This window comes from Lissotriton vulgaris, chromosome 2_1, assembly GCF_964263255.1.
Source record: "Lissotriton vulgaris chromosome 2_1, aLisVul1.2, whole genome shotgun sequence".
In the NCBI taxonomy this organism is placed as follows: Eukaryota; Metazoa; Chordata; class Amphibia; order Caudata; family Salamandridae; genus Lissotriton; species Lissotriton vulgaris.
The window spans coordinates 1940916974-1940943167 of record NC_141687.1 but is presented as its reverse complement, the minus strand read 5'-3'; the positions used below and the strand labels follow the sequence as shown (position 1 = coordinate 1940943167).

At 49.0% G+C, this 26194-nt stretch overlaps 1 protein-coding gene across 3 annotated transcripts in view; it reads left to right on the top strand.

Annotated features, from left to right (window-relative positions):
• The window catches only part of DET1 (DET1 partner of COP1 E3 ubiquitin ligase), a 114179-nt gene that overhangs the window by 76573 nt on the left and 11412 nt on the right, over positions 1 to 26194 (top strand). For all 3 annotated transcript variants that reach the window (XM_086958121.1, XM_086958122.1, XM_086958120.1), the window contains exon 4: positions 944 to 1135. In XM_086958121.1, the coding sequence (XP_086814247.1) occupies positions 944 to 1135 (192 nt within the window). The remainder of the gene's footprint in view (positions 1 to 943; positions 1136 to 26194) is intronic.

The window sequence follows — 26194 nt, the reverse complement described above, 5'->3', positions numbered from 1 at the left end:
CTTATAGTTGCTCGGGATACAATGCCAATAGCTCTAACTTTGGCAAAGGCGAAACCGTTGCATTGTAAATGCTTGTTTTAAATCGCTCTCACAAAATTTCTTGCCAGTGAGCCGTGCATGCGCTGCAACACAGGCGAGATCTAAAAAGGGGTGGGCATGAGGTGACGTGCCCTTTGACCCAGGTAGTGCACCTCACCAGTCATTATTTGATGGGAACCACTGGAATGTTGAAGCACCTGAGGGCTATGCAGACAAATAACAGCGCATGCAGAGGTACAAAAGAAATGAGCATTAGAAAAGCAACAAACTGCACAATAGGAAGTGCAGCAAAAAGAAGAGTTAGAAAATGATGACAACATCCAGCCTTTTAGTTTCTACTGCAGATGCTTTCATAAAGTTGTGGTCTGTAGGGAAGGTAACAGAACAGTATAAATTCAAGGGCCATGAAACAACACCTGAAAACAGAACACATTACTTGTGTAAAAAATAAAAGAAATTATATTTAAGTTTATTTCAAAGTTTTTTTTCAAAAAAACAAAAAGTTACAAAAACTGAAGTTCAAAAGTGCAAAAAAATTAAAAGGCAAGTAAGTGAATAAACCCCAGAAAAGTATCCATTCTGTACTTCTTATTTAGTTGGGCACTTGCTGACATCCCCCAAAGTGCATGGCTGCTGGCTCTGCATGACAGGGGGTTGCGGTTTGAGGGGTTTTAAACGCTGGACGTGGCCTGTAGAGTGTTTTGAGCTGGCATGTTGCAGCATGCAGTTCTTCATTCTTTGTGTTTTTTTTTTCTCTTCCTAAACTGGAAAGTTCAACATTTTAGTCTGTAAGTGTGTTGTTATATTGTATGCTTACATTTGTACATTTTTTTTAAATCTAGTTGTCACTACGATGGAACGTTTGTCTATGGGCATAATCTATGTACATTTCCTTTTATTTCAGATTTAAGGACACAATTGTCAATGCAAAATATGGTGGCCACACAGAGGCAGTTAGGAGACTTCTAGGTCAGCTTCCCATCAGTGCTCAGTCATACAGCGGCAGTCCCTACCTTGACCTTTCCCTTTTCAGCTATGATGACAAATGGGTCTCTGTCATGGAAAGGCCAAAAACGTGTGGAGACCATCCTATACGGTAAGTGTTATCTGTATGCTTAGAAGTTTGTATTTCTTCTGATGCTTTTATTAGAGTTCACATTCATTTGCTGCATGCTCCTTTGGTTGCTGCTTCTATTTGGGTTCATATCATCTTTAAAAATATTGCAAAAAGAGGATATGAGGGTGTGTGCATGGCGCAGAGTTGCACAGCAGTTTGTTTTCAACATTAGTTAATCTACTGCATATGCCATATCATGTTGGGACTTTTTATGGTTCTTAACTATTTTATTGAGTTTACGCAGTAGAAGGCAAACGATGCTCCATCATGGCCTTGCTACTACAGGGCTGACCAGCGATACCAGTAACATGAGTGAACAGTGAATACAAACTTACCACTAGAAGCCCCCCTCACCCCTTCCTCCCTCCATCCTTCCACAGACTCACTCCTTGTTATGTGTCACAGGAAATCTCCAGCTGCGACCTAAAAGCAACCCGCATTTGGTACTATGACTTCAGACTGTCAGAGCTGTCAGGTTCATTTAGGGCAAGTCAGTTTGTGGAATTCAGTGGAAGCAGCGCTATTAATGAAGCCCATATCTCATGGTACAAGGCTGACTTATGGGTCATGGAGAGGGTAATCTTCTTCATGCCTAGTATGTGCCACAGTCTATGCAGCCAGGTTATGTGTGTGGCCACTTTTTCCATGGCCCAGTTTGAAAGAATGGTTTTTAATGCAGCTCTGAGGATGACACCAATATGCTTCCCTTGTTACAATCTTAAGGAAAATGTCAGAGCATTAGGATGCCCCACTATGGTGTAGGCTGGGAAGCGCAGCAACTGCGTATCAAAATACAGGTCAATATCTGCTAACAATGCGTCCCAATATCATGTCCGGTTCGGGCAAGCCCAAAGCAAGTGTACATGAGTTACTGGTTCCCAGCATCCCCTCCAGCAATTCTCACTGCAGGTTAGGTTGCCTCTGTGTAATCTGACTGGTGTGAGATACCGATATGTATCAATCTTGGTGGCAGTGATGCATGTCTTCTCACTCTTTGGGACCCATTACAATGTCGGGCAGAGGGCCATCCGTTAGCTTGTCGGTGGAGGCCTGCCTGCCATCGAAGGCATTGGTCTGACCACCGTATTATGATATGGGTGGTCCAACCGATGCCTGCAGGGGGAATCTGCCTCTGACCGGCTCAAGGGGCACGTCAGGGCAGTGTGTGAAACTTAATACCCAAAATGGAGGTGGTGCCTGCTCAGGCACTGCCATGGGTATCACAATGCATGCTTCAGACAGCCTTTCTATGGCGGTCGAACCTCCATAGAGAGGCTGTCAGGGGGCCCCTAGCTGGGCCCCCGTACCGCTGCAGCCTCTGCTCTGAGGCCAAAGGGACACCTATGATGCCCCCCAAAATATTCATGCATCGTGAGGCAGGCACCGCATGATGCCTGCCACACGGTGCATGGGTGTGTATAAAGTGTATATTTCCTATTGCTGCTTGAACTGCAGTCTACAAGAGAAAATATACACTTTCCAACCCCCTTGAAGGCAGTCTTATCCTATTTGCAAAGCGGGACCGCTGATGACTCGTTTGGCAGTCCCTTTTCCGTATGCCAGTTGCATGCTCATCCGTCCGGTATCGTAATGGGGCCCTTTTGTTGTGAGTGAGCATCCAAGTTCCTGGGCATAGCGTTTCTGTCCTCCCTGATTTCTTCTGTGGGCGGGGGAGGGGTGGAGGGGGTGTAAGGAGAGTGTTAAGTTCAGTGATTATGCGACTGTTGCTATTTTTGACCAGGAGCCATTTCTCGAATGTGGTCAGTGGTCTCCCATCCCGCAGCTCCCTCTCATATCCCGGGGTGAGTGACCCAATGTGGGATCTGAAGGTAGTGAAGACGCTCCGACTTAGGGATGTCGTATGTGCTTTTCAGTTGCTCGAAGGGAATGGGACTGTTAGTGTCAAAGGGGTGCGTGATGTACCTACAGCTAGACCTTTGCCAAGCCTGGAAGGCTGTGGGGTGGAGACCAGGGTTAAAGTCTTGTTTACTAATAAAAGGCATAAAGAGCTAAGGAAAGGAGGTAAAGCCTCGTCGAGCAATACACAATCCCATACCGCGAGGGTTACCCTGGTGATTGGTGATGAGTAGAGCCCCCCACGCCCTGTGCTTCTGTTTTAACTAGTGTATTTTACCTAAGTGTTTCCGGCACCGCTCAGTCCATGAAACACCCGTGCTTCTCGGTTCCCGAGTGACTCTACTCAACCAGAAAGCGAAGCTGTGCTGCTTGATGGTAATGTAGAAGACTGGGGACCCCAGGCCTCCCTGTCTCATAGAGCTGTAGATCAAATTGTGGCTTATACGTATTGTGGCTTATTTCCCTAGACAAAGCGATTTAGATCTGCCTACATGGATTTGAGCAGTCCCTCTAGCTGTGCTCCTGGGAGGGTTTGGAGCAGGAACAGGACTTCAAGAAGACTGCTATGTGTCCAAGCCAGAAGAAGCAATAGTGACTCCATTAGTCGGTCCGCTCTGATCTGCCTGAGCAGAGCGCTGAAGTTGACTGTATCCCAAAGTGTGGGGTGATCCAAATCCCCAAATACAAGATCGACTGCGTTGCCCATGTCAGTGGATATTTAGAAGTCAACTGTTCCTCTGGGGGGAATTGCACAGAGAGGCTGGGCGCCTGAGATTTTTTAGGGTTGATGCTGAGGCCTAGTGCCTTGCTTAACCGATCCAGTTCCCCTAAAAGGACTAGCAGAGAGTGCGGCAAGCGGATCGTCAAGCTTGATTATAACATCATCCACAAATAGGCTTAGGGAACTTCACTCCAGCATTTTGAGGGCTATTTTTGACTTTCTGTGTCATCTGCTCCATATAAGATCAAATATTAGAGGGTATCTTAGGTGCCCATGGCATGTCCATCGGCGGATCAGAAGGGGGGCTGATTGCTGCCCATTGACCTGGATCACCGCAGAGGGGCTGCTGTAGCAACCAAATACTCACCTGCAAAACCAGGCACCCAAGCCAAAGTGGACCAGAGTAGCTTCCAGATACAACCAGTGAACCCTGTCAAACGGTCTCTCGCATCTACAGTTAAGAGCTTCACCTCCCTGTGGGAGCAAGCAGCATTGTCTACTAGTTGTAGTATTCTTTGTGTTATCCCCACATTGCTGATGGGGAATGAACACGGACTGCTCTGGCTCCACCAAGCCCGGCATGATTAAGGGAAGCCACTAATATGTAAATAGCTTGCCATGTACGTTAAGAAGTGAGATGGGACAGTTGGAGCCACAGCAGAGTGGATCCTTCCTGGGCTTGGGAATGCTGCAGTTGAGGCTTCCAGCATGGTACGAGAAGTGTACCCATATCAGCGAAGGAATTAAAGGAGTCCGGTAATTACAGTGCTGAGAAGCCATCTGGGCCTGGAGATTTTAACAGCTTTAGTCAGGAGATAGCCGAGATGGCCTCCTACATTTAGATGGGAGTGTCAAAGGAGTCAGCCTGTTCTTTGGTTAACCGGTGGGTGTTAGCTCCACAAAGGTGCTCATGGGCTTCCGACGGATGAAGGCTTTGGCCAGTGTATAGAGAGTAGTAGAAATCATGAAGCACTATCACTTTAGTGGGGCCATCTGTGACCTCGGCCCCATTGGCAGTCCATATTACTTGGATCCTTTCAGTCTGACGCTTCGCTCAGTGTTTATGGGCCAATCGCCTACCGCATTTGTCACCTTCACTGTGATAGATATGGTGAAGCATATCGTATTTGCCCTATCCACATCGAATCCACGTAACTGGGCTTGCAGTGCTTGTCAGACCCTCTGTGCACCCACACATTTATGGATGACCTCAAGTACCTTCATCTATCCCTCCAGGTCCCAACAACTGTTTCATGCAAAAACAAGAATTGATGGACAGAATGCAGAACAATGTCATACATTCACCCCAGTACAGAGATCTGGGCCTAAATCCATCGTTTTTTTTGCACTCCACACCACCCCAGTTCAGACATGGCCATATGCAAATCAGCCTAGACCCAACAATTGTCTTAAGAGAGCTTGATTTCTCCAGCGGAGGTGGTAATGCTCTCCCCTTTTTTTTTACTTCCTTTATTGTCTCCCAGAATGTGGCTATGGATGTATCCGCAATGTCTTCAGTGTCCAGGAATTCAGTAATACCATGCCTGAGTTTTTCGACCGCGCCCTGTCTGTGGAGTAAACTGTCCTATAGCCACCAGGGAGCAGCCCACTGTTGGTATTTGTTGATCCGTAGTATAAGTTCAAGAGCAGAATGGCCTGATAAAGACCAAGTAGCAAACGCTACCCCACGACCCATGTCTGTAGGGCGATGTCCTGATAAAGTTGTCTATCCTGGCATAGGTTTTGTGTGCCTTGAAGTAGAAGGTGTATTCCTGTGTCTGCGTGTAGGCCGCCCTCCATAGGTCGCTCTGTCCCACCTGTTTTAGCCAGTGTAACCCTCATCGGAAGTGGGCCCTGGCCTTGCCATGACGCTGAACAGAACCAGTCCCATTCATTATTCAGTATGAGGTTCATGTCTCCTCCTATCAAGGCCACCTGATCTGGGGAATCCAGGGTCTTCAATAGTGCCCACCTCAGACATAGCTTTGGTTGTCATTCGAGGCGTATAGGGTTGCAATGTTAAGGGTGTGCCTGCCTAGGTTTATGTGGTATACTAATAGTCTACCCCATATATCAGCTACCCCCACCTAAAGTTCCCCGGAAGGAGTGGGAAAATAGAATGGCCGATCCCCCATTCTTTGTGGTCCTGGAAGAGAGTTGTTGAGACTTGGGGAAGTAGGTCGATTTCAGCCTATGCCAGTCACGGGGCAGTGGGTGTGTTTCCTGGAGGATGCATATGTCCCCTCTGCTACACTCTAGATAGTACAGTTCAGCTTTGCATTTGACTGGATTGTTGAGCCCTTGTATATTGAAGGAGATAATTTTCAAGTCAACATGTGGAAGTGTAGGGGCTTGTGGGCAAATGTCTACCGTCAGGCAGAGACACATGTTCTGTAGGAGGCGCTGTGTACTTGTGTGGTTGTGTAAGTAGGTGGAGTTAGTGTGAACCCCAACAAGGCCTAAACAGAGCAGCAAATGACATAGGAATGATAGAGCAGCATTGAAGTCCAGGAAACCAAGGGGAAGAAGTTGGGATGCCGGAATCCATGTCCACCAAGGACGGCAGACAAAGGACACCAAGATCTAGGGTCATCAGCTCCCGCTGATATCGCCCTACAGGAGACGACGGGCCTCCCAGGGTCAAATAGGACCACATCCTGAGTAGGATGAGTACGAAGTACGAGAAGGACCGGAGAATGGTCCGATAATGTAAGTGGGAAATATTCAATACTGTGCACATCTAGTAGTAATTGTGGTGTAAGGTACCAATGGTCTACACGGGATCAGGAACTGTGTGGGGCGGAATAAAAAGAATAAGTGTAGGTCCCAGAATGGCGTTTATACCAAGGTCAGCTAACAATGATGCCTGTAAAAGATTTAACAGACCCTGAGTTGAATGAGGCTTTGTGATGCGTCCTGGACCGGCAGTATCCGTTGCAGGATCAAGCGTGAGGTAAAGTCGCCCCTCATCAATATAGTGTTGGTACCTAATCTGTCGATACCCCCTGCTATTGTGGGAATAAAGTCAAGGGAGTCAATGTTCGGGCATATATATTAATGAGCAGTACCGATTCACCCCCATCAGTCCCCTCACCATGACATATTGTCCCTCCGGATCCTCGACTACCTCTGCATATCAGAAGGGGAGAGAGTGGTCTACTAAAATACACACTCCATGTGAGAATGAACTGTAGCAGTAGAAAAAGCGGTTCTCGCCCCAAGTGGATGCAAACCTGTGCGCAGGAAGAGGTGTGTAGTGAGTCTCCTGCGGAAAGGCTATTTGTACAGAGTGCCTAGCTAAATATTCTAACACTTGTCTGTTTTTTTTGGGCTTGGCCAATCCTCTAACATTCCAAGAGAGACACGGAGCTACTGTCACTGATAACAGTCATCGTACCATCTGTAGCGTGGACTTTATTAACCATAGATCAGCGATACAGACAGATTGCACTGTAAATAGAAGAGGTGCTCCAATCCAATGAAAAACATACTCAATTCAATCTTGAGAAGAAGCCCCCCCCCCCCGATGACCCCACCCCACTCCCATCGGATACACAAAAACAAGGCACCCGGTGAATCCTGACCAGGGAGCAATCAACTGGGACAAAAGGGGAAAAGGGAAGGAAACAGAAGAAGGAAAAGTGGGGAATCCTCCCTGCTGGGGATGGCAACACTCCAATGGAGCCAACGGAATGCAGGAGTATTAATATCAATAATTACCACCAGACCAATGTGAATGTCACAATCACTAATCAGGGCAACTGATATAGAAATGGTGGTGAACTACCAGCAAATGGGCATATACACAATAGCAAGTGATTTGCACAGTCAGGTAGCTGCCAGTGTTAAATCAGTTAGTAGTGTTCAATAACTGGCTCAGGCACGAAGTGTCGACTAGCAAATCAACAGGAGGGCAAGGACCCGGGCCAAAGTCGCCATCAGGGCGCTGCGGCGTCGTAGATGGCTTGTGTTTTTTCCAGAATTTCTCTGCTTCTTCGGGGGAGTCAAAAATGTGAGCTTTACCAACTAGTTGTATCCTGAGTCTGGCTGGATAAAGCATGGCATATTTGACATTTGCCCTTTGGAGGGTGCGTTTCACATTCGCGTTTTCACGCCGTGCCTCCTGTACTAACGGTGTGAAGTCCATGAAGAGGGATAGTTAAGCGTGCCACGTTCCCTGGATAGCCGGAGGGCCACATCTCGGTCACTGTAGTTGAGGATTTTGGCGATTATTATTCTCTTAGGGGCTCCGGGCACCGGGGAGGGGCCTAGTGACCGGTGGGCCCGCTCTACAGCAAATAACGCAGAGAAAGCTTCTCTCCCAAACAAATCTACAAGGGCGGATTCCACAAATTTAGCCATAGGGCCAGTATTTGTGGATTCTGCAATTCCTGCGACACGAATATTGTTTCTACGAGAGCGCGCCTCTAAATCCTCTGCTTTTGTAGCTAGCTTCTGGTGAGAGGGCCAAATCGGAAATGTGTTCTGCAATGCCAAATAGAGTGTCCTGAGCTTCCAGACGGCCATGGAGATCATCCAATCGGCTTCTTAACATGTCCAGGTGAGTGTCAATAGATTGAAAGCCTGCTCTGCACCTTCCAGTTGGCACGGTTCCTCCCCGGTGGCATTTTCGGCCTCCTCTCTCCGAGGGGCCTTTTCCACCCTCAAAGTTGAGCTGGTGCTGTGACTGCGACCCATTTTCGACTTACAAAGCAAGGAGAGTGCCTCCAGAACAGTTCGCTGGTATCAAGAGGGGAGATCAGCAAAGTCGCAGTAGATATTGGCACCAACGCCCACCATGGTATGGGCATACCAGTGCAACAGCATCAGATCAGGGATTGCAATAATCCGCACCGTCTGGGGAACGTGTGATTCTACAGTAACATGGCGCAGCATGCAGAGGGTGGTGTCCCACAATGTTGAGGTGAGACATGATCAAGTGAGTTACCAGGCCTTTGATAATTAATGTTATCTAGCTGGGCACATGGGCACTGAGGTCTCGGTGCAGCCGGGGACAAAGTATGTTAGGGGAAGGCAGCCATGCGTGTTATAATGAGGCCACACGGGTTAGCAAATCTAGCGTTGGAAGGGGGGTCTCCACCCCCTGGCGTGCCAAGCAGAAGAAATCAGCACCTCTCACACTGCAGGCTGGCACAGCAGGCTTCAAGAAGCCACATTCCCGTTTACTACACAAACGCAGCAGCTCCAGCTCCCGGCACCAGCGCTTGCGCTCCAGGCCCCGCTCTCTGGCTCACTTGAGTTCCCATCCCGGCATTCCAGCGTAATATCAGCAGCCCAGTCTGCTCGCCGGCTTTTCCGGACCTCGCTTCACGGCAGCAGGGCGGGGAGGTGGGAAACGTCCAGCGGCTCTGGAGCTCCTGAGTCAGGCAGCCGTCTTGGTCGCTGGCTTGGGCACATCCCCACTAGGTTTCTCACTCTTAATAACCAATCTTCTTTTTTGCCTTTGGCATAAGCTATTTGTGTGGTCTCTATTTTAGCTTAGTCATCCAACTCCTTGCATTTTTCTCATAACATTCATTTTTTTGAACATGACAATTTTATTTCTAACCTGGGTTTCAGGTGTAGTTATGAGGCTGTACTTTCATGGTCAATCTTTAATTTAGCTGGTCCCTTTAGCAGCGCTTTACCCAAAGAGATCTTATCTTTTATTTCCATTGTGGGTAACCTGTCGAATACCACATGTTGGCCTTCATTCGTGATCCCTTTCATTGCCAAAGCTTTGTAAGGTTTTTCCGCCAATTTTATTGCTAGTTCAAAACTCGTATGAGGGGTCATTCCTTACATAAGCCTCTTTTTTTATCAGTTATATGATGTTTCTAAGCCGCACTAGATGTTTAATGTGCAGCAATTTAACCCACTTGAAAAACTGCACACCAAAGGGACATGTGATGCAGTATTCTAAATGGTAATTCCAACACACTTTCCCTTCGTTTCAAACTATTTTAATTGGAATGTTTTAACCTTCATTTTCAAAATTGGAAGTATGTCCAGAATTAAGCCACACTGGTCTACAAGAACTAGGTCATTTAGTACATTTGATAGTCTCATTGCTAATATTCTACCTAATGTTTCTGATGGATACTTTTTACACAGACTCCTCTTATTATGAATATTCTTCATAACGTGACTGTACCCGAAAACTCCCCCATCTCTCCAGCAATGCCAAATGGTGCCGTATGTTTCCATCCATGACTGTGCTCCCTTAGGATTTGATGGCCGTAGTATATAAGGTGCCATCCTGAACACTGCTGTCCTTCCTGGTTTTCCTCACCTCATCGATGTGAGTCCTGACATCATCTTGGTACATCTGTGACTAAATTCTCTTTAGCTTTTGAGAGCAAATCAGTTGCAACACAACCCCTTGGCCTGCAACCCCCTTTCATTTTTCTTTTTTAATTGGTGCACCCGAATGCCGTTAGAGTGTGGAGACCAAACTCATTTTATACAAGCCTTCTTGGATATACCAAAGCAATCGCCTCTCCTTCAGATAAGTGTTGCAACAAGACACAGTCACAGAAGAACATCAGTCCGAGCACAGCAATGATTGGAAAAGAAATCCTTTTGATCCACTCCCACTCCCGGGACCTGCTTTCCTGATGCTTTTCCCAATGCAGGGCTCTTTTCATCGGTTGAGCTGATTTCTACATTGAAAAAGATTAAGCCAAAATTCCCTGCTCCATCGACTAGCCTTTGGCCGGTTGAGACCTTACAACAGGTGATGCTCAATGTCTTCAGGACAGCCCTGTTTCCGTCTAGGCCACTTCCTGAGGATCACTCCTTTGGGGACTTGAGTGGCTCCGACTTACCCCCACCAACTCTGCGGCTCTCCAGATACTGGCCTTGGCACCGCTTACAATGAATCAGTGCTTCTCAAGATGCCAACCCTTGTACACTCCGCATGTACACAGCCCACATTGGTGCTGCCTTGGGAACTGAGTTTGGTACTACCGCCAAAACCTTAAGCCATAACACGTGCAAATGCCAAAACAAAAAATAGTGATGATCAACCTTTCTTACAACCCATTGCTCTAGTGCCCAGAGTTGTGCTCACAGAGAGGAACATTTTAGACCATACTCCAGATGATGATGCTCTGAGCAAGCACAATAGAGGTTATGACCATACTGAGGATAATGATTCAGATGAACTTCCTGCCTTTTCCCTCCCCACCAAAACAACACAGATGCTTGCCATTTCTAGCATACAAAAGTCTGGATACGTCACCAGAAGAGGGATTTACCTTATCTCTCTAGGTCTCTTTCAGAGGAAGTTTTTGTTCCTAGATAATGTTCTGACCTGCCTCTTAGTCCTCCTGGACCTCAACGTGCCCTGTGACACGGTCAACCACAAAACTCTCCTAAATGCCCCCTCTCCAAGTGCAGGCTTCAGTGGGACTGTCCTTCTGTGGTTCGCCTCATACCTGAACTAACCATCCCACTTAATCAAGCTCAATAATTCTACCTCACCAGCAATATCAGTCCAACAGGGAATCCCCCCCCAAAGAACAATCCTATCCCCTGTCTTTTTCAACCTCTATATGGAACTCCTTTGAGAGATCCTGAAACCAGCTATAACCGCCTATGCGGATGACACCTAATTCTGGATTAAAATCACATCATCCAAAGACCTCCAACACTTAAATAACACCCTCTGTATGGTACAAAACTGGCTGACCAACAGGGGACGTGTGGAGCGGTCTCTCCGTCCCGTCCCTGTGAACCCGCCTGCAGCCCCTGCATATGCACCTGCCACGGCCCTGGTGAATTCTGCAAACCAGTAAAAACCCTGCTTGTCTGGCAATGTGCCGCAGAAGGCCTTGCTGCTTCTGCCGTCGTGCTCCCAGAGAGATGTTCGGGCACGGGGATGGGCTGCCGGTCACCGAGAGTTGATCGAGAGAATTCTGTGGCACGTTCAACCTGGTAGACCTACTGTTTGGGTCTAGGGTTTCCAGAGCCCAACTTTCTCACGAAGGGGCTGACTAGGTGGTGTTGAGGCTGCCCGGGCTGCTGAGCCCTCGCGGCTTGCAACGCACTGCGCAGGCAAGATGATGACTGCCATGGCCTGCGGCCTCAGCGGGCCCCCCGTAAGAGAGCAGTGGCTTGCTGCTCTTGCGTGAAGCATTTTGCCCTCCTGTTAACTGCTTTGATTTGGACTGAACCATACACAGACTGGAATTGAACGTAGGTGCGAGGCAGTCCGTGGCTTATGCATGTGGGGCCTGGCCAGGCCCGGGAGTAGTGCAATCAGAGCCAGGAAAGGATCAGGCCCGGTCTGGGAGAGATGTTGGTAGTGCTTAACATTGCCGGGAGTGACTCCCCGTCTTTTTGAATGCCTAGCTGCGGTGGGGAGAGCAGAAGATGCCAGAGAATATTGCCGACTACGGTGGAGGTAGAGGCATTGGGCCTGAATTTTGGTGATTCTCGCACAGACAACGCAGGAGCAACGAGGTTAGACTGGTGCCCTCTCCTGTCAAAATAAAAAGGCTTGTAAGGGATTCCGTCAAGGGTAACCTTGGGATAGAGGTTAATCTGATACTGGCAAACCCAGTGCTTGAGATCCAGAAGAGCAAACCAGTGGCTTGAAAGAGGTCTCCTTGGGAAGACCGCAACCTTCTTTGACTAGTTTGGGTTTCTTCCGATCGCGGAGACTCATGCTGCTTCACTCCGCAATCATCCATGAAGTAGTCCTGTAACTGCAAAGAAAAGGGTGAATGGTGATGCTGCGGAGGGGCAAAGATGGAATCTGCGAGGGCTTCTGAGGCTTGGTGGGGGTGCACTCCCCTGAGTGTGAACTGTCCACTGAAGGGGCTGCCCCGATGCGACTATATGCCATCCCCAAGCACTGCTCGTGGCGAACCTCCTTTGGCATGTTTCAAACTTACCACAACCAATGAGGATGGTGTCCAGTCTGTGCCTGTACTTGTAGAATTGATAGTTTGCTCTGATACAGTCGCTAGTTCTTCTCTCAGACATCCCTTGAGGTTGCAACGGGACTGCCAGGACTTAGCAACATTGCATATACCAGTGCACCGGGCCTTAAAAATGATAACGCTACCTGGCAAAAAAGACTGCACACTCAAAGACATGTACACAAAGGCAGGTTGGCTCTTCAGTGGCAGAACACCCCCTCATGACCAGACTTGACCTCCTTGGCGGGGTTTCCTCTCTATTTTTTCCTTTGCCTCCTTTGATTTTAATGTGTGTTGTACTTCTTTTTTACTGGTCTACGTGCTTTTCAGTGCCAAAGTGCAAGTGCTCCCTTGGTAAATTGTTCTCATGGATTAGTGTTTCCATAATTGGTTTATTTGGTTTACTGTTAAATCTCTAGTATAGTGCACTTTGTGTGCCCATGGCCTGTAAACCAAATGCTGCTAGAGGGTTTGCAGCACGGATTGTGCCACCCACACAAGCAGCCTTGCAAAATGCTCTCGGGCCTGCCATTGCAGTGCCTGTGTACAGTTCATACTGCTATGTCGACCTGGCAAGTGCACCCACTTGCCAGGCCCTAATCTTCCCATTCCATATGTGTGAGTCACTTCTAAGGTAGGCACAAGGTGCCCCTGTGGGCAGGGTGCAGTGTATGTGAAAGGTAGGACATGCCCTGATGTGTGTGGCATGTCCTGATAGTGAAATACTGCCAATTTTGTTTTTCAATATTGAAAGCCTATCTGTCCCATAGGATAGAATGGGGAGGGGGGGGGGTGTTACTTATAACATCTTATAAGTATAACTGCCCATGAGAACCAGATAGGAAAATTGAGTTTAGTATGCCTGAACTCTGAATATAAAGTTGTATTTTTAGTAAAGATGATTTTGTATTCACGGATTGAAAATACCACTTTTAGAAAGTGGGTATTTTCTTGCTTAGCCATCCAGTGTGCCTCTGCAAGGTTTGTGTATTGACTGTCTGGCTTTGGAGTGACAGGGGCTGGGGATGTGCATTCTGTTCAGACAGCCACTTTGGGAGAATGTTGGGGGAGAGACCTGCCTTTCTAGGATGAGTCAGGGATGGGCTTAGTAGACCTGTGCTGTATTCAGAGTAGGGGGAGGAGATTTCTTTTCACACCTGATTGGACCTGGTCTGCCTTGGACAATGCTGTCTCCACCTCCTGCCGGGCAAGTGCACCAGAAAGGTCAGAACTAGTTTTGGCTGGGCAAAGAGATTCTCTGCTACCAAAGAACAAAGGAATTTGTGCTAGAAAAAGTGGGGCCTAGACCCCTGAACTTTAGATCACTTTTGGACTTCAAGAGGAACCTCTGCCAGGGAAAAGAGCTGGAAGAAGCTGGAGGAGGATACTTACCCTATGATGTGCCCTATCTGGGGTTGGGCTGTTTCTGCCAAGGATAGGAACATCCTGTTTGACAAAGAATCTCCAAGGGCTTCAGGTAGAACTTCCCCCTATTCAAGAAGTCTCAGGAACAGCAAAGCCTTCACCATCCTTCTGGGCACCGTCTCTGAAACCGCTGGTTTCAGTCGCCCTCTGAAGAAAAGAGAAGCCGACACTGCCACCGAGTCTGTCGCTGGTTCTGTGTCCCGAAGGCACCGAAGACAGCACCGTCGCACTTCGCACCGCATCTTTGGTCTCACTGATGCCGCTGGTGCGACCATCACCGAGCTGTGGCTTCCACTGCGTACTCTGCACCGCAGCCGCTTCACTCTGCCCAGATGCCACCAACACAGTCGCTGCCCAACCTGAACATCGACCGGCACGTCACCTGCACCGTGACTTGCCAGCACCACATTGAAAACCGCCTCCCTCTACATCGTAGCATTGGTCTTACTGATGCCGCTGGACAACCGCAACCGAGCCACTGCTTGCCCCGCGCCGTACCGCTTTACTTCACAACGCAACCGTGATGGTTGCCCCAACCGACTCGTGTCAACGGGATCGGCCGCAACAAGAAAGGTACTGTCTACGAGTCTGTCAACACTTTAGCTTGCCCGTACCGATGTGATCTGCTGGAACCGTTAGACTCTGTCGTTTTCAGCATCGCGGTAGCCCCGGACGGAGCTACCGACTTGGAAGAACTGTGCTTTTCAGCTATTCCTGGAAATGGAAAGTTATCTTGCAAAGTTACTATTTTTACAGTAGTGTATGTTGGATTTTTGTAGTATTTGGTCTTGTTGCTTTCAATAAAGATTTGCTATTTTTCTAAACTGGTGTTCATTTGTAGTCTTTTCACTGTGTTGCTGTATGCATGCTCAGCTCCTTTACACAGTGCGTCTGAGATAAGCCTGTCTGCTCGTGCCAATCGATCATTGGGGTGAGCAGGAGTTTTTTTAGAAGTGCATCCCCCATACCAGGAAGAATTTCTACTTGGTCAAAGGTGCAAACCATTGCCAACTAGAGACCCCCATTTCTACATTGGTGGTCAGTGCTGAGGATCCCAACTTGCATTTGTGCCTTACATACAGTAATTGGTGTACATTACTAGTATACTGCAGACCATTACGCAACCACATTCTGTTGGTGAACTTTTCTTTTGTAATTTTCTTCAACTTGAGAACTGCCAATTTGCTCATCATGACCAAGCCAGCATCTATAGATATTGAATTTGAATAAGAAAGGGTGGAAACCTACACTGTGTCTCAAATAAAGGCCATCTGCAAGAAATGTAAAATCTCTGTAAGAGGCCTCACCAGAAAGGAAGAACACCAAAAGGCACTTAGGGCCTGTTTGGAATCCAGAAATGCCAGTGGGCAAGATGAGGATCCTCTGGTGGAGGCGGAGAATTTGGATGGGCAGCCAGGGGGGCTGTTGAATCTGCCAGCAGTAGGGTACCTTCCAGAGAGGGCACCAGTGTGACTTGAAGAGGTCTGTCTCCAGAGTAGCTGGATGACAGAGAGAGTGCATGAGAGGGAGCTTGTTAAGCGAAGGCTGGGGAAGGAGGATAAGGAATTGGAGTTGGAAAGGGAGAAAATGTCTCTAGATGAAAAGAGAATGCTTTTAAAACATGAAAGTGGTTTCAAAGAGCTGGGCATGAAGGCCAAGAGTGCAGAGTCAGCTCGTCATCAGTGCCTGGAGAAGGACGAGTATACAACCCCAAGGAAGAGTGATGACATTGGTCAGTGGTTCAAGGGGTATGAAGTAGCAATGAGGTCCCATAGAATCCCTGAGAGAGACCGAGGAGCGGGGTTATGGAGCCACTTCCTAACAGAAGGGAGGGAAACCTTAAAAGCCTTATCAGGCGAGGAGCAGATGTTTTCTACTTCTATGAAGGAAGCCTTAATCAGGAGATATGGCTTAACTCCAGAACTGTACAGCCAGAAGTTTAGGACCTGTAAGAAGCTTGAGTCAAGCACTTTGGCGGAATATGATTTCTCATTTTGCAGAGCACTGGATGTTTGGGTGAAGGGTAGCGAGGTAAATTATTTTCAGGGGCTCTATGATTTGGTTGCATGGGAGCACTTGTCTACCAGTTGTTTTCAAGAGCTACACCAGCATTTGATTGACAGTAGGCTGACTGACCCCAGGAAGCTTTCTGTGGAGGCGGACCAGTGGCTCAGTACTAGGGTCCACAAAGGTCATGTGAGAGACTCCGCCTAGGATGGGCAGGGTCCACAGCAGAAGAGTGGGGGGACAAAGGTAAACAGAAGGAGTTCCAAAAAGGGCCCCAAGGCAAATCCAAGGGAAAGATTCCCAGTCCCCCAATGATAAGAAACCGTGGGTCTTTTCAGGTATGCCTGCAGAGCAGGGTCCAGGCAAATGTTTTGCTTGTGATCAAGTGGGTTACTTAATAGGGGATCCTAAGTGTACCAAAAAGACCACCACTGCACCCACAGGTGCACCGCCCCTTGGGTTGACTAGTGTAGCCTTGGGAGAGAAGGTGGGTTCCCATGAGGGATGGGAACCAGCAGAATTAACCCTGGTCTCACTAGGAGACAGTGAGATGGTCCCAAGGAACCACCTGCCCGCTAACACTAAGAAATATGTGCAGTGGGTGACCATCAACGCGCATAGGATGCAGGTTCTGAGAGACACTAGCGCCAGTGTGACAGCTGTTGGCCAGTGCCTGAAGAGCAGGTGGTCCCCAACGTACTTTACCCAGTAGATGCAGCTGACAACTCAACGTGCCTTTGCAAGGAGGCACAGGTTCCCTTTGAGTTGGGGGGGGAGTAGGGGAGGGGGGCGGTGAAAGTAGTTGTGAGGCCAGCCATGCCTGTTTCCTGTCTGCTAGGTAATTATGGGGAGATACGTCAATCTCATTTGGAGATGTTTGGTGTGCCTGAGTGGCCGTATGTGGCCAGTCAGTAAGGGCAATCAAGGGGGCCTGGAAGAATGGCTTAGGTACCTGCCAAAAAGAGAGGAGGCAAGGGACGCGGGAAACCGGCCCCCAAAGTTCCCATGGTCCAGGAGGAGGCAGACCTTGGGTATACCCTGGAGCCTACAGGGGAGCAAGTGGCTGTACTGGGGGACCTGCCTGAGCTGGCCCATTGACAGCAGGAAGGGGGCCCCTCCAGGGAGAAATTCTGCAAGGAGCAGCAGGAATGCCCCTCTCTTGTTGGTTTGAGGCAGAAGGCTTCAAGCCAGGCAGCCGGTGATCAGTCTGGGTCACATTGGATTTACTTGGAGAATGGTCTCCTGTATAGTGAGCCTAAGGTTGGGTCAGCCCATGTGCTGGTGCTACCCAGCGCTTCAGAGCCTTCCTATTGGGTCTGGCTTATGATGGACCTCTAGCAGAGCATTTGGGTCGGACATGACCTATGAAAGGCTTATCACCCACTTTCTGTGGCCCCTAATGTGCAAGGATTCTGACACTCACTGCAGGGCTTGGCAGACTTGTCAGGCAAGTGGCTAGTGTGGGAGGAAGTGCAAGTCTGCTCTCCGACCTTTCCCTGTCATCAGCACCCCTTTTAGAGGGTGGGCATCGACATTGTGGTGCCTCTGCATTCCATGACAGTCTTGGGCAACCGATTCATCCTGCCCTTGGTGGACCATGCCACCCGGTACCCCAAGGCCATCCCTCTCTGGACTGTGATGGCACCTGTGTTGGGTTGGGCGTTGATGGGGATCTTCTCCCGTGTTGTATTCCCCAGTGAGGTGATGTCATGTCAGGGGACCGACTTCATATCTAGGTATTTGAAGTCCCTGTAGCAGGAGTGCTGTGTTACCTATAAGTTCACCACTCCTTACCAGCCCCAAGGTAATGGGCTGGTTGAGAGATTCAACCGGACCCTGAAGGGCATGATTATGGGTCTTGGTGAACCCATGAGGTGTAAATGGAACGTCCTCTTACCATGCCTGTTTGCTTACAGGGAGGCACAGCAGAAGTTGTTCAGGTTCAGTCTTTTGAGCTTCTGTATGGGCCTCCTGTGAGAGGACCTCTGAGTCTGGTCCAAAGAAGGCTGGGAGAAAGCTCCCAGTAAACCTCCCCAGGGTGTGTATATCTACATGCTGGCCTTAAGGAACCAGATTAAGCGCTTCAAACGACTCGCTCAGGCGAATCTGGAAGCCAGCCAAGAAGCTATGAAACAGTGGTATGATCAGAATGCCACGCTGATCGAGTTTCCGTCTGGCCAAAAAGTGCAGATTATGGAAGCAGTGGATTCTTGTGTGCTCCAGGACAAGTAGACTTGGCCATTTGAGGTGGTGGGGCACAAGAGTAAACTCAACTATCTGGTGGACTTGCAGTCTCCTGGGAACCCTTTGCAGGTCCTACATGTGAACCGCCTCAAGCCCCACTTGGAGAGATCTGAAGTGGGCATGCTCCTAGCGACAGATGGCGGAATAGAAGAGGAGACTAAGCCTCTCTCTGACCTCATATCTGCCAAGGAGCACGATGGGTCAGTGTACGGAGTAAACCTCTCCCCCGCCCTGACTCCTGAACAGCAGAGTGACTGCTGCCAACTATTAGACAGTTTGCTGCTCTGTACTCCCTGACCCCTGGTGTCATTCAGTGGTATGTCCATGATGTAGACACTGGGGCAGTCCTCCTGTAAAACACAATATTTACAGGTTAGCTGACCGGGTCAGAGCTAGTATCAAGGCAGAAGTCTCCAAGATGTTGGCTGGTCCAGCCCAGTGGTCTTGGTCCCGGAGGTTGCGGCACCGGGTGCCATGCCAGTGCTCCGGTTCTGTGTGGACAACTGAGGACTCAGTTTAGTCACTAGGACTGATGCGCACCCCATCCCCAGAGTTGATGAGCTCATAGATCGGTTGGGAACTGCCAAGTAGCTCCATATGTTTGACCTAAAGTCTGGGTGCTGGCAGATTGCCCTAACTGATGGGGCAAAGGAGAGGTCTGCATTTTCAACACCAGAGGGGCACTACCGGTTCTGGGTGAAGCCCTTTGGGTTGAAGAATGCCCCTGCCACCTTTCAAGGCACCCAACTTCTTGCAGGAATTTGTGGTGCAGACAGATGCTTCAGAGCATGGTGGGGGAGCTGTGCTCTCACCGCTGAATGAGGAGGGCCTAGACCAAGCTGTAGCCTTCATTAGTAGGACGTTACTGCCCCAGCAACAGAGGTGTATTGTGGTTGAGCATGAGGCTTTTGATGTGGTCTGAGCGCTGAAAAAGCTGAGGCCCTACTTGTTTGGGTCTCACTTCCGGGTTCAGACTGACCACAGGCCCCTCAGATGGCTGATGCAGATGAGTGACCCATTTCCCTACAGGGAATGGACTTTATGGCGGGACACTGCCCTGGTACAGAACCCCCCAATGGTGATGGTCTGTCAAGATTTTTCCACTTTAGTGAACAGAACTCCCAAGAGGGTGGGTAGTTTTCTCCAGATTTCAGCTGGAGGAGACACTTTTTGACTGACTTTTTTGGGACTTTTGTCAACTTTGTTTTTTGAGTCTACCGACTCCTAGTGTATGGGGAATGCCCGGCTTCAAGGCATGCAGTTCCTGTAACCGACTGATGGCAGTGACGTAACCCCACCGCATGTGCTTCTACTGCCTGGTGCGTGACCATGACTCCAAGTCTTGCTCCGACTGCCGAACCATGGCCCGAAGTCTTTGCGGGAGCGTTCCCGAATGCTCCTCGAGGCCCGGCAGTCTGCTCCGCGTCGCTCAAGGTACCGGTTGCATGGGAGGACGAGGGACCGATCGCAGAGTCATCATCACTCCTCTTCCAAGTCTTCGCACTCCGGGTCAGGTAAGTCGAAGCATAAGAAGAAGTCGAAGAAGCATTGTCGCCCTTCGACTTCCCCTCGTCTGTCGGGCGACGCAACGAAGGGTGCGGGTGGTGCCCCTTCCACGGCTCCGCATGCGGAGCCTGAAATGCTCCCACCGCTCCACTCGACTCCGGCCTTCCCGGGACCGGGATTGACCCCTGCCCAGGTTCGTCAATTTTAAGAACGGATGCATGCCATCTTTGGGCACCCCGACTCCGCCGGCACGCCTTTGGGTCCCACGGATTTGGCTGGGGACCCTAGGCCTTCGATGCCGGCAGCTTCGGCCTCTGCACCACAGGGCCCACTTGGATCCAGGTCTGGATCCGGATTGGCGGCGGTCGACTTCTTTACACCTCCACCGGCGCTGCTTCCACCGGCACCACGCCCGCAACCAACGCCTGCTGGACCCCAACTTCTGACCCGATGTGGACACGGAGCCGGACTGGCATCGACCAACGGGTACTTTTGTGCCCATGTTCCACACTGGCCAGAGGAGGGTGAGGAAAAGCTGGGAGGGTTTGGTGACCCTTTAACAGACCAGTTGGAGTATGATCCGACTGGAGAGAGGAAGTGGGGGATGCCACTGGTCTGGATACCTCCTCAGACCCAAGCATGTGTGTTTCCTCCTACCGTGGCTACATAGGAGGGAGCATCATAGGCACTGGTGTTGCTTAGGACGGCCGAGGCTCTCCAACTAGAGCTACCTACGGTGGCAGTCAGGACTGACCTCCTGACAGAGGTGCTTCAACCAGCAGAGAGCTCTTCACATCCCCTGCTGCCATTCAATGAAGCCCTAACAGACATCCTTTTGGGCACCTGGTCGAGGCCCAACACAGGGGCTCCTGTGGATAGGATGATTGCCCGGCTCCACCGCCCTGCCCCGGGCAACCCCACTTTCCTCTCTCAACACCCCACCCCGAGAGCTTGGTGGTCCAAGCCTCTACATCCAAAGGCACCTTCCCTAACACTCCACCTGATAGGGATCCAAAAAGCTGTACCAACTTGGGAAGAAGATGTTTTCTGCCTCCAGCTTGTGACTGCGGTTGGTAAACAATGCATGTCTGTTGGGCCGTTATTCCATCTCTATGTGGGTCACGGTGGCACAAGTGCTGCTTCAGTACCTGAAAGAAGACCGGGATGTGCTATCCCATGCAGTTGCTGAGAGGAGAGACCCAGCGAAGTTTACCATCCGCTGTGGACTGGACACCGCCGACTTGCTGGGTAGGACGATTTCAACGTCTGTAGCTCTTCGACGCTACGCTTGGCTGAGGTTGACTGGTTTCTCTGGGGATGTCTAGAACACCATAATAGACATGCCTTTTGATGGCCATCGCCTGTTTGGCGACAAGGCAGAGAGTGCACTAGAGAGCTTTTTAGGACTCTCTGGCTTCGCCAAGTCCTTGGGCCTCTCCACCACACACCCTGCATTGTCTGCTTTTCGCCCCTTTCGTGGCTACATTCCTTCCAGGGCCACAGGTCTGCGCAAGCGGTACAGCCCCAGCACGGCTGGCGACGTGGGAACCACCGCTGTGGTTCTGGAGGGCAGCAGGTGGGCGGGCTAGTCCACCACTGCCTCCTCTGCAGCAACTTCCAAACCCTCTTAGTCTGACCTTTCAGGCCCACCACACGCCAGTGGGTGGCACAATTCGCCATCATCTCCCTCACTGGTGTACCATCACGTCAGATAGGTCGGTTTGCAGATAGTCCGAAGGGGCTACTCCCTCCCCTTAGAGACTAACCCCACCCCCACCCAGCCATGCTACCTGAGTACCATCGAATGTCAGAGGATCATCTGGCCCTTCTCCAACAGATGGTTGCTATTCCCACTAATTTCTGGTCATCAAGGAAAAGGGCATGCGTCCTATGTTAGATCTCATGAACGTCAACCGCATCCTTCAGAAGGAGAAGTTCAAAATGTTGACCCTGGCTCATGTCCTTTCTGCCCTCGACCCTGGAGACTGGATGGTAGCGTTGGACTTACAGGATGCTTATTTTCACATCCCCGTCCTGCCGTCCCACCGGTTCACAGTAGGCCATGAGCACTTTCAGTTTTCCGTGCTCCCCTTTGCCCAGGCTGGACTGTTCCCATGAGGCACAGGGTCAGACTGATTTGCATATGGCCATGTCTGAACTGGGATGGTGTGTAGTGCAAAAAAACAATGGATTTGGGCCCAGATCTCTGTACTGGGGTGAATGTATGACATTGGTCTGCATTCTGTCCATCAACTGTGGTTTTTGCATTTGTCACCCCGAGTGGGGTGGATATGCTCAGACGTGAGTCCCATGCACTCCACACCACTGGATTCAAGCAAGCCGGGCTGAAGATGGCTGGAATGCCAGAAACCGGTCCTCGGAAGCTTGCTTCCGGTCCAGGGAAGGCATGGCTTGGCAGTTCGGGCTGGACTGTTCCCATGAGGCACATGGTCAGACTGATTTGCATATGGCCATGTCTGAACTGGGGTGGTGTGGAGTGCAAAAAAAGATGGATTTGGGCCCAGATCTCTGTACTGGGGTGAATGTATGACATTGTTCTTCATTCTGTCCATCAACTGTGGTTTTTGCATTTGTCACCCCGAGTGGGATGGGTATGCTCAGTCGTGAGTCCCATGCACTCCACACCACTGGATTCAAGCAAGCCGGGCTGAAGACGGCTGGAATGCCAGAAACCAGTCCTCTGAAGCTTGTTTCCGGTCCAGGGTTGGCTTGGCAGTTCGGGCTGGACTGTTCCCATGAGGCACAGGGTCAGACTGATTTGCATATGGCCTTGTCTGAACTGGGGTGGTGTGGAGTGCAAAAAAATGATGGATTTGGGGCCAGATCTCTGTACTGGGGTTAATGTATGACATTGTTCTGCATTCTGTCCATCAACTGTTGTTTTTGCATTTGTCACCCCTTTGCCTTACCAGCGCGGTGGTCCCAGCTCATCTGTGCAGATCAGGGGTTCCAGTCTTCCCCTATCTCGATGACTGGTTGTTGAAGGCGGGCTCACCCCAGGCAGTTGTCTGCCACCTCCAGACTACGGCCGACCTCCTACATTCGTTGGGGTTTCTCCATCAATGTGCCGAAGTCACACCTCGCTCCCTCCCAGAAGCTCCTCTTCATCCGAGCCGTTCTGGACACGACGCAGTTTCGGGTCTATCCTCCTGAACAGCGAGTCCGGGATATTCGGGCTATGATTCCGATCTTTCAGCCTCTATCCCAGGTTTCGGTCAGGATGACCCTCCAGCTACTGGGCCTGGTGGCCTCCTGCATCCTGCTGGTGGATCATGACAGGTGGCATATGCGGTCTCTGCAGTGGAACATAAAGTTCCAGTGGGCCCAAAATCAAGGGAACCTGTCCGATTGCGTCCAGATCTTGGAGGACACTGCACACCAACTGCAGTGGTGGTTCACGAATCAGGATTGGGTCGACGGCAGATCCCTCTCCCTTCCTGAACCAGAGTTCACGGTGGAGACCGATGCATCACTTCTGGGATGTGGCGAGGGACGTATCAACCTTCTGAAGCTTTGGGCAGTTTGTCTTTCACTCAAGGCATTCCTTCCCTCTGTCCGGGGAAGAGTATGCCAGCTGTACAGGGTTTTTTTAGGGATTTCAGATGCTAAGGGCGCTCTGCCTCAATTTCTACGTTACAGAGTATAGTGTAAGTGGGTAAATAAGTAGTGCGTGAAGAGCAGACGGAAAAAAGCCCTTAACCGTCCAAAAAAAAGTCAATGACTTAACAACATGTAAACAGCTGTGCTCTCGCAACTACATTCAGGTGAAGATAAACATAGTCAATGTGACATAAACAGATAAACAAACAGAAGCAGATTCTTGGGTGGTTTGTTCTTTTTGCAAGATGATGATTTAATGTGTCCACACTTAGCCGGTACGTGTTTCGTCGTGCTTCGGTGAGTCAACACGACTCTTCAGGGCTGGTAATACAAAATGACGTATGTATAGGTATTCATCTTTAAGTATTACATCTTTTACTATAATGCATTGGTGACAAGGGTGCATCACACATGCAGTTGTAACGTGCGGTATCCTTCACACGATGTGATTGTGGTTTGTGGTAACGCTATTCTGTTTAGGTGCAATCCACTCAAGAGTAGTTGTAGGTATCCTCGGGTGGATGTATGCTTGGTGGGACACGAGGTTGTGACTATAGTTAAGTGTTTATCTTGTGTGACATGCACACGGCGATCCTACACAAAAAAGGTCTTAACGTGAAGAACATGCCATGCGATTGTGACGAACATATGGTGCATTCGGTTTGTGAAAAATGTGGCAATAAATCCCCTATGGGGCGTGTGTAGTGAGTGAAGAGTCTATAGTGCTGGCGGTGCCTAGAGGAAAGTGAGAAGAATTTCTCTCAGAAGAGGTTAAACTTCATACCTTGTGGCTCAACTCAGTTTAAATGGGTTGAGATCAGTATCTTTCTCGTTGGAATATTCTATTTGCGTGAAATAGAGAGGGGGTAGAGAGAAAGAGAAAAGGGCATAAGGAAGGCATAAAAACGGGGAAATGTCAAGGGACATCTGTGTTGTACGAGAAGAGATAAAATTGAGAATGTTCTTACCACTGCGCGGTCATATTCTTTAATCTAGAGAGTTACTGTTATGGTTCGTCAAGCTTAGTTAGGAGCAAGGAGGTATTCCTGTTTCTATATGTCGCCCAAAAGGTAATAAGGGATTTCGAAGTTCAAGCTATACATAAAAAGAGAAACACACATTTTGTGCGTCGTCCGGGTTAAGATCATGTTTATGGTGTGACTCATTTACATCCTCGTTATAATTGAGGTTACGACTCTGTTAGACAAAACGAGGCATGCAAGTACCTTAATACGGGTGCGTATAGAGCTGTACCGGGAGGGGATCCACCTGCTAGGGCGCTGTAAAAACGGGTGCGTTTCACATTCGCGAAGTTCTGTGTCGAGAGAAATAAATGAGCACAGATTTTTAAAAAAAACCAGAAGAGACAAAGTCACTGCCGGTATAGGTCGATATTCAGTAAGGATTAGCGTGATCGTATAAAACGATCAGACCGTGTAAAACGGATAGAGTCATTGTGACTATGGGTTCAGAAACTTACCAGGAGTGCGGTATCCCTCCTCTGTTGATTCCCGGTCGCCGTGTTTCGAAAAACAGACACGTGACCGGAAAGGAGGAGGCTCTTTATTCAGGGATTGTTCTCCGGAAAGACAGACTGTATTCCTGTATTGCCAGGCCGCCATGTTTAAGAGGACAGATAGTATAGAAATGTGCATTGTAATAGTATATTACATTGTTTGTAAACGAGTAGCAGTGAGTTGGCGAACAATTGTTTGTCAAAACAAAAATAGAGTATAAGAGCAGTGCATGAATCATATGACTGCTTGGATATTGGCGAATTGAAATCTTCATGGCTTTTACGGTTGACTTGATCGTTTGGTATTGCGTTATTGTTGATATAGAATTTCAGTCTAACAAACTCTATATGTTTGTCATTACTATATATTGAGTAAGGAGCTCATACGACCGCATGAAACCGTCTCGACAGTGAGCCAATGTGCCTTTGTGAATCTCATTAAAAGAAAATGGCGTGCTAAAGGGTGAGAGTGCCACATCAACCAACCCATTTGTGACTTTGCTCATCATGCTTACAACAACACTTTATCATGTCATGCTTGTGACATTACTTTGATGCCAACATACTTAAGATAGTTAAACTTGTAAAAATAAAGTTCTATACATCTTGTCATAAACATGTGTGTGAGACAGTATACAGTATGTAAGCATTGTCTGTTTACAAAAGCATATAGCTAGATAATGGAAATATCTATACATGATGATGAGATGATCCGTTGTGTGGTGATTTATTGAGATTCAGAGTATACATCTCACTTAATGGGTCCCCAGGGGTGACAATCAGTCGCCCAAGAAATATTGTAATTCTGGGTCGTAGTGAAGCCCATGTTCCATGCATTGTAGACGCATGATCCATGTAGCTTCCCTACGTCTGAGTGTAAGTTCTCGGTTACCCCCTCTGATGTTGAGGGGAATCATATATATCCCAAAAACACGCACTTTGATGTCATCCTCCAAGGGTTGACATTCTGCTACATGTAATGCTACATGGTATTTGGGATCTCTTCTTTGAATGGCTCTCATGTGTTCTGCTACTCTATCCATGAGAGCCCCGATGGTGCTGCCTACATAGATTTTACCACATTGGCATTCAATTATGTATATTACGAATTTCGTTAGGCATGTGATGTTGTGTCTAATTTTGTATATCGTTCTGTCGAAACCCTGGAACGTTTTAGTACCATGTTTGCCCCAAATACACATGGAACAGAAACC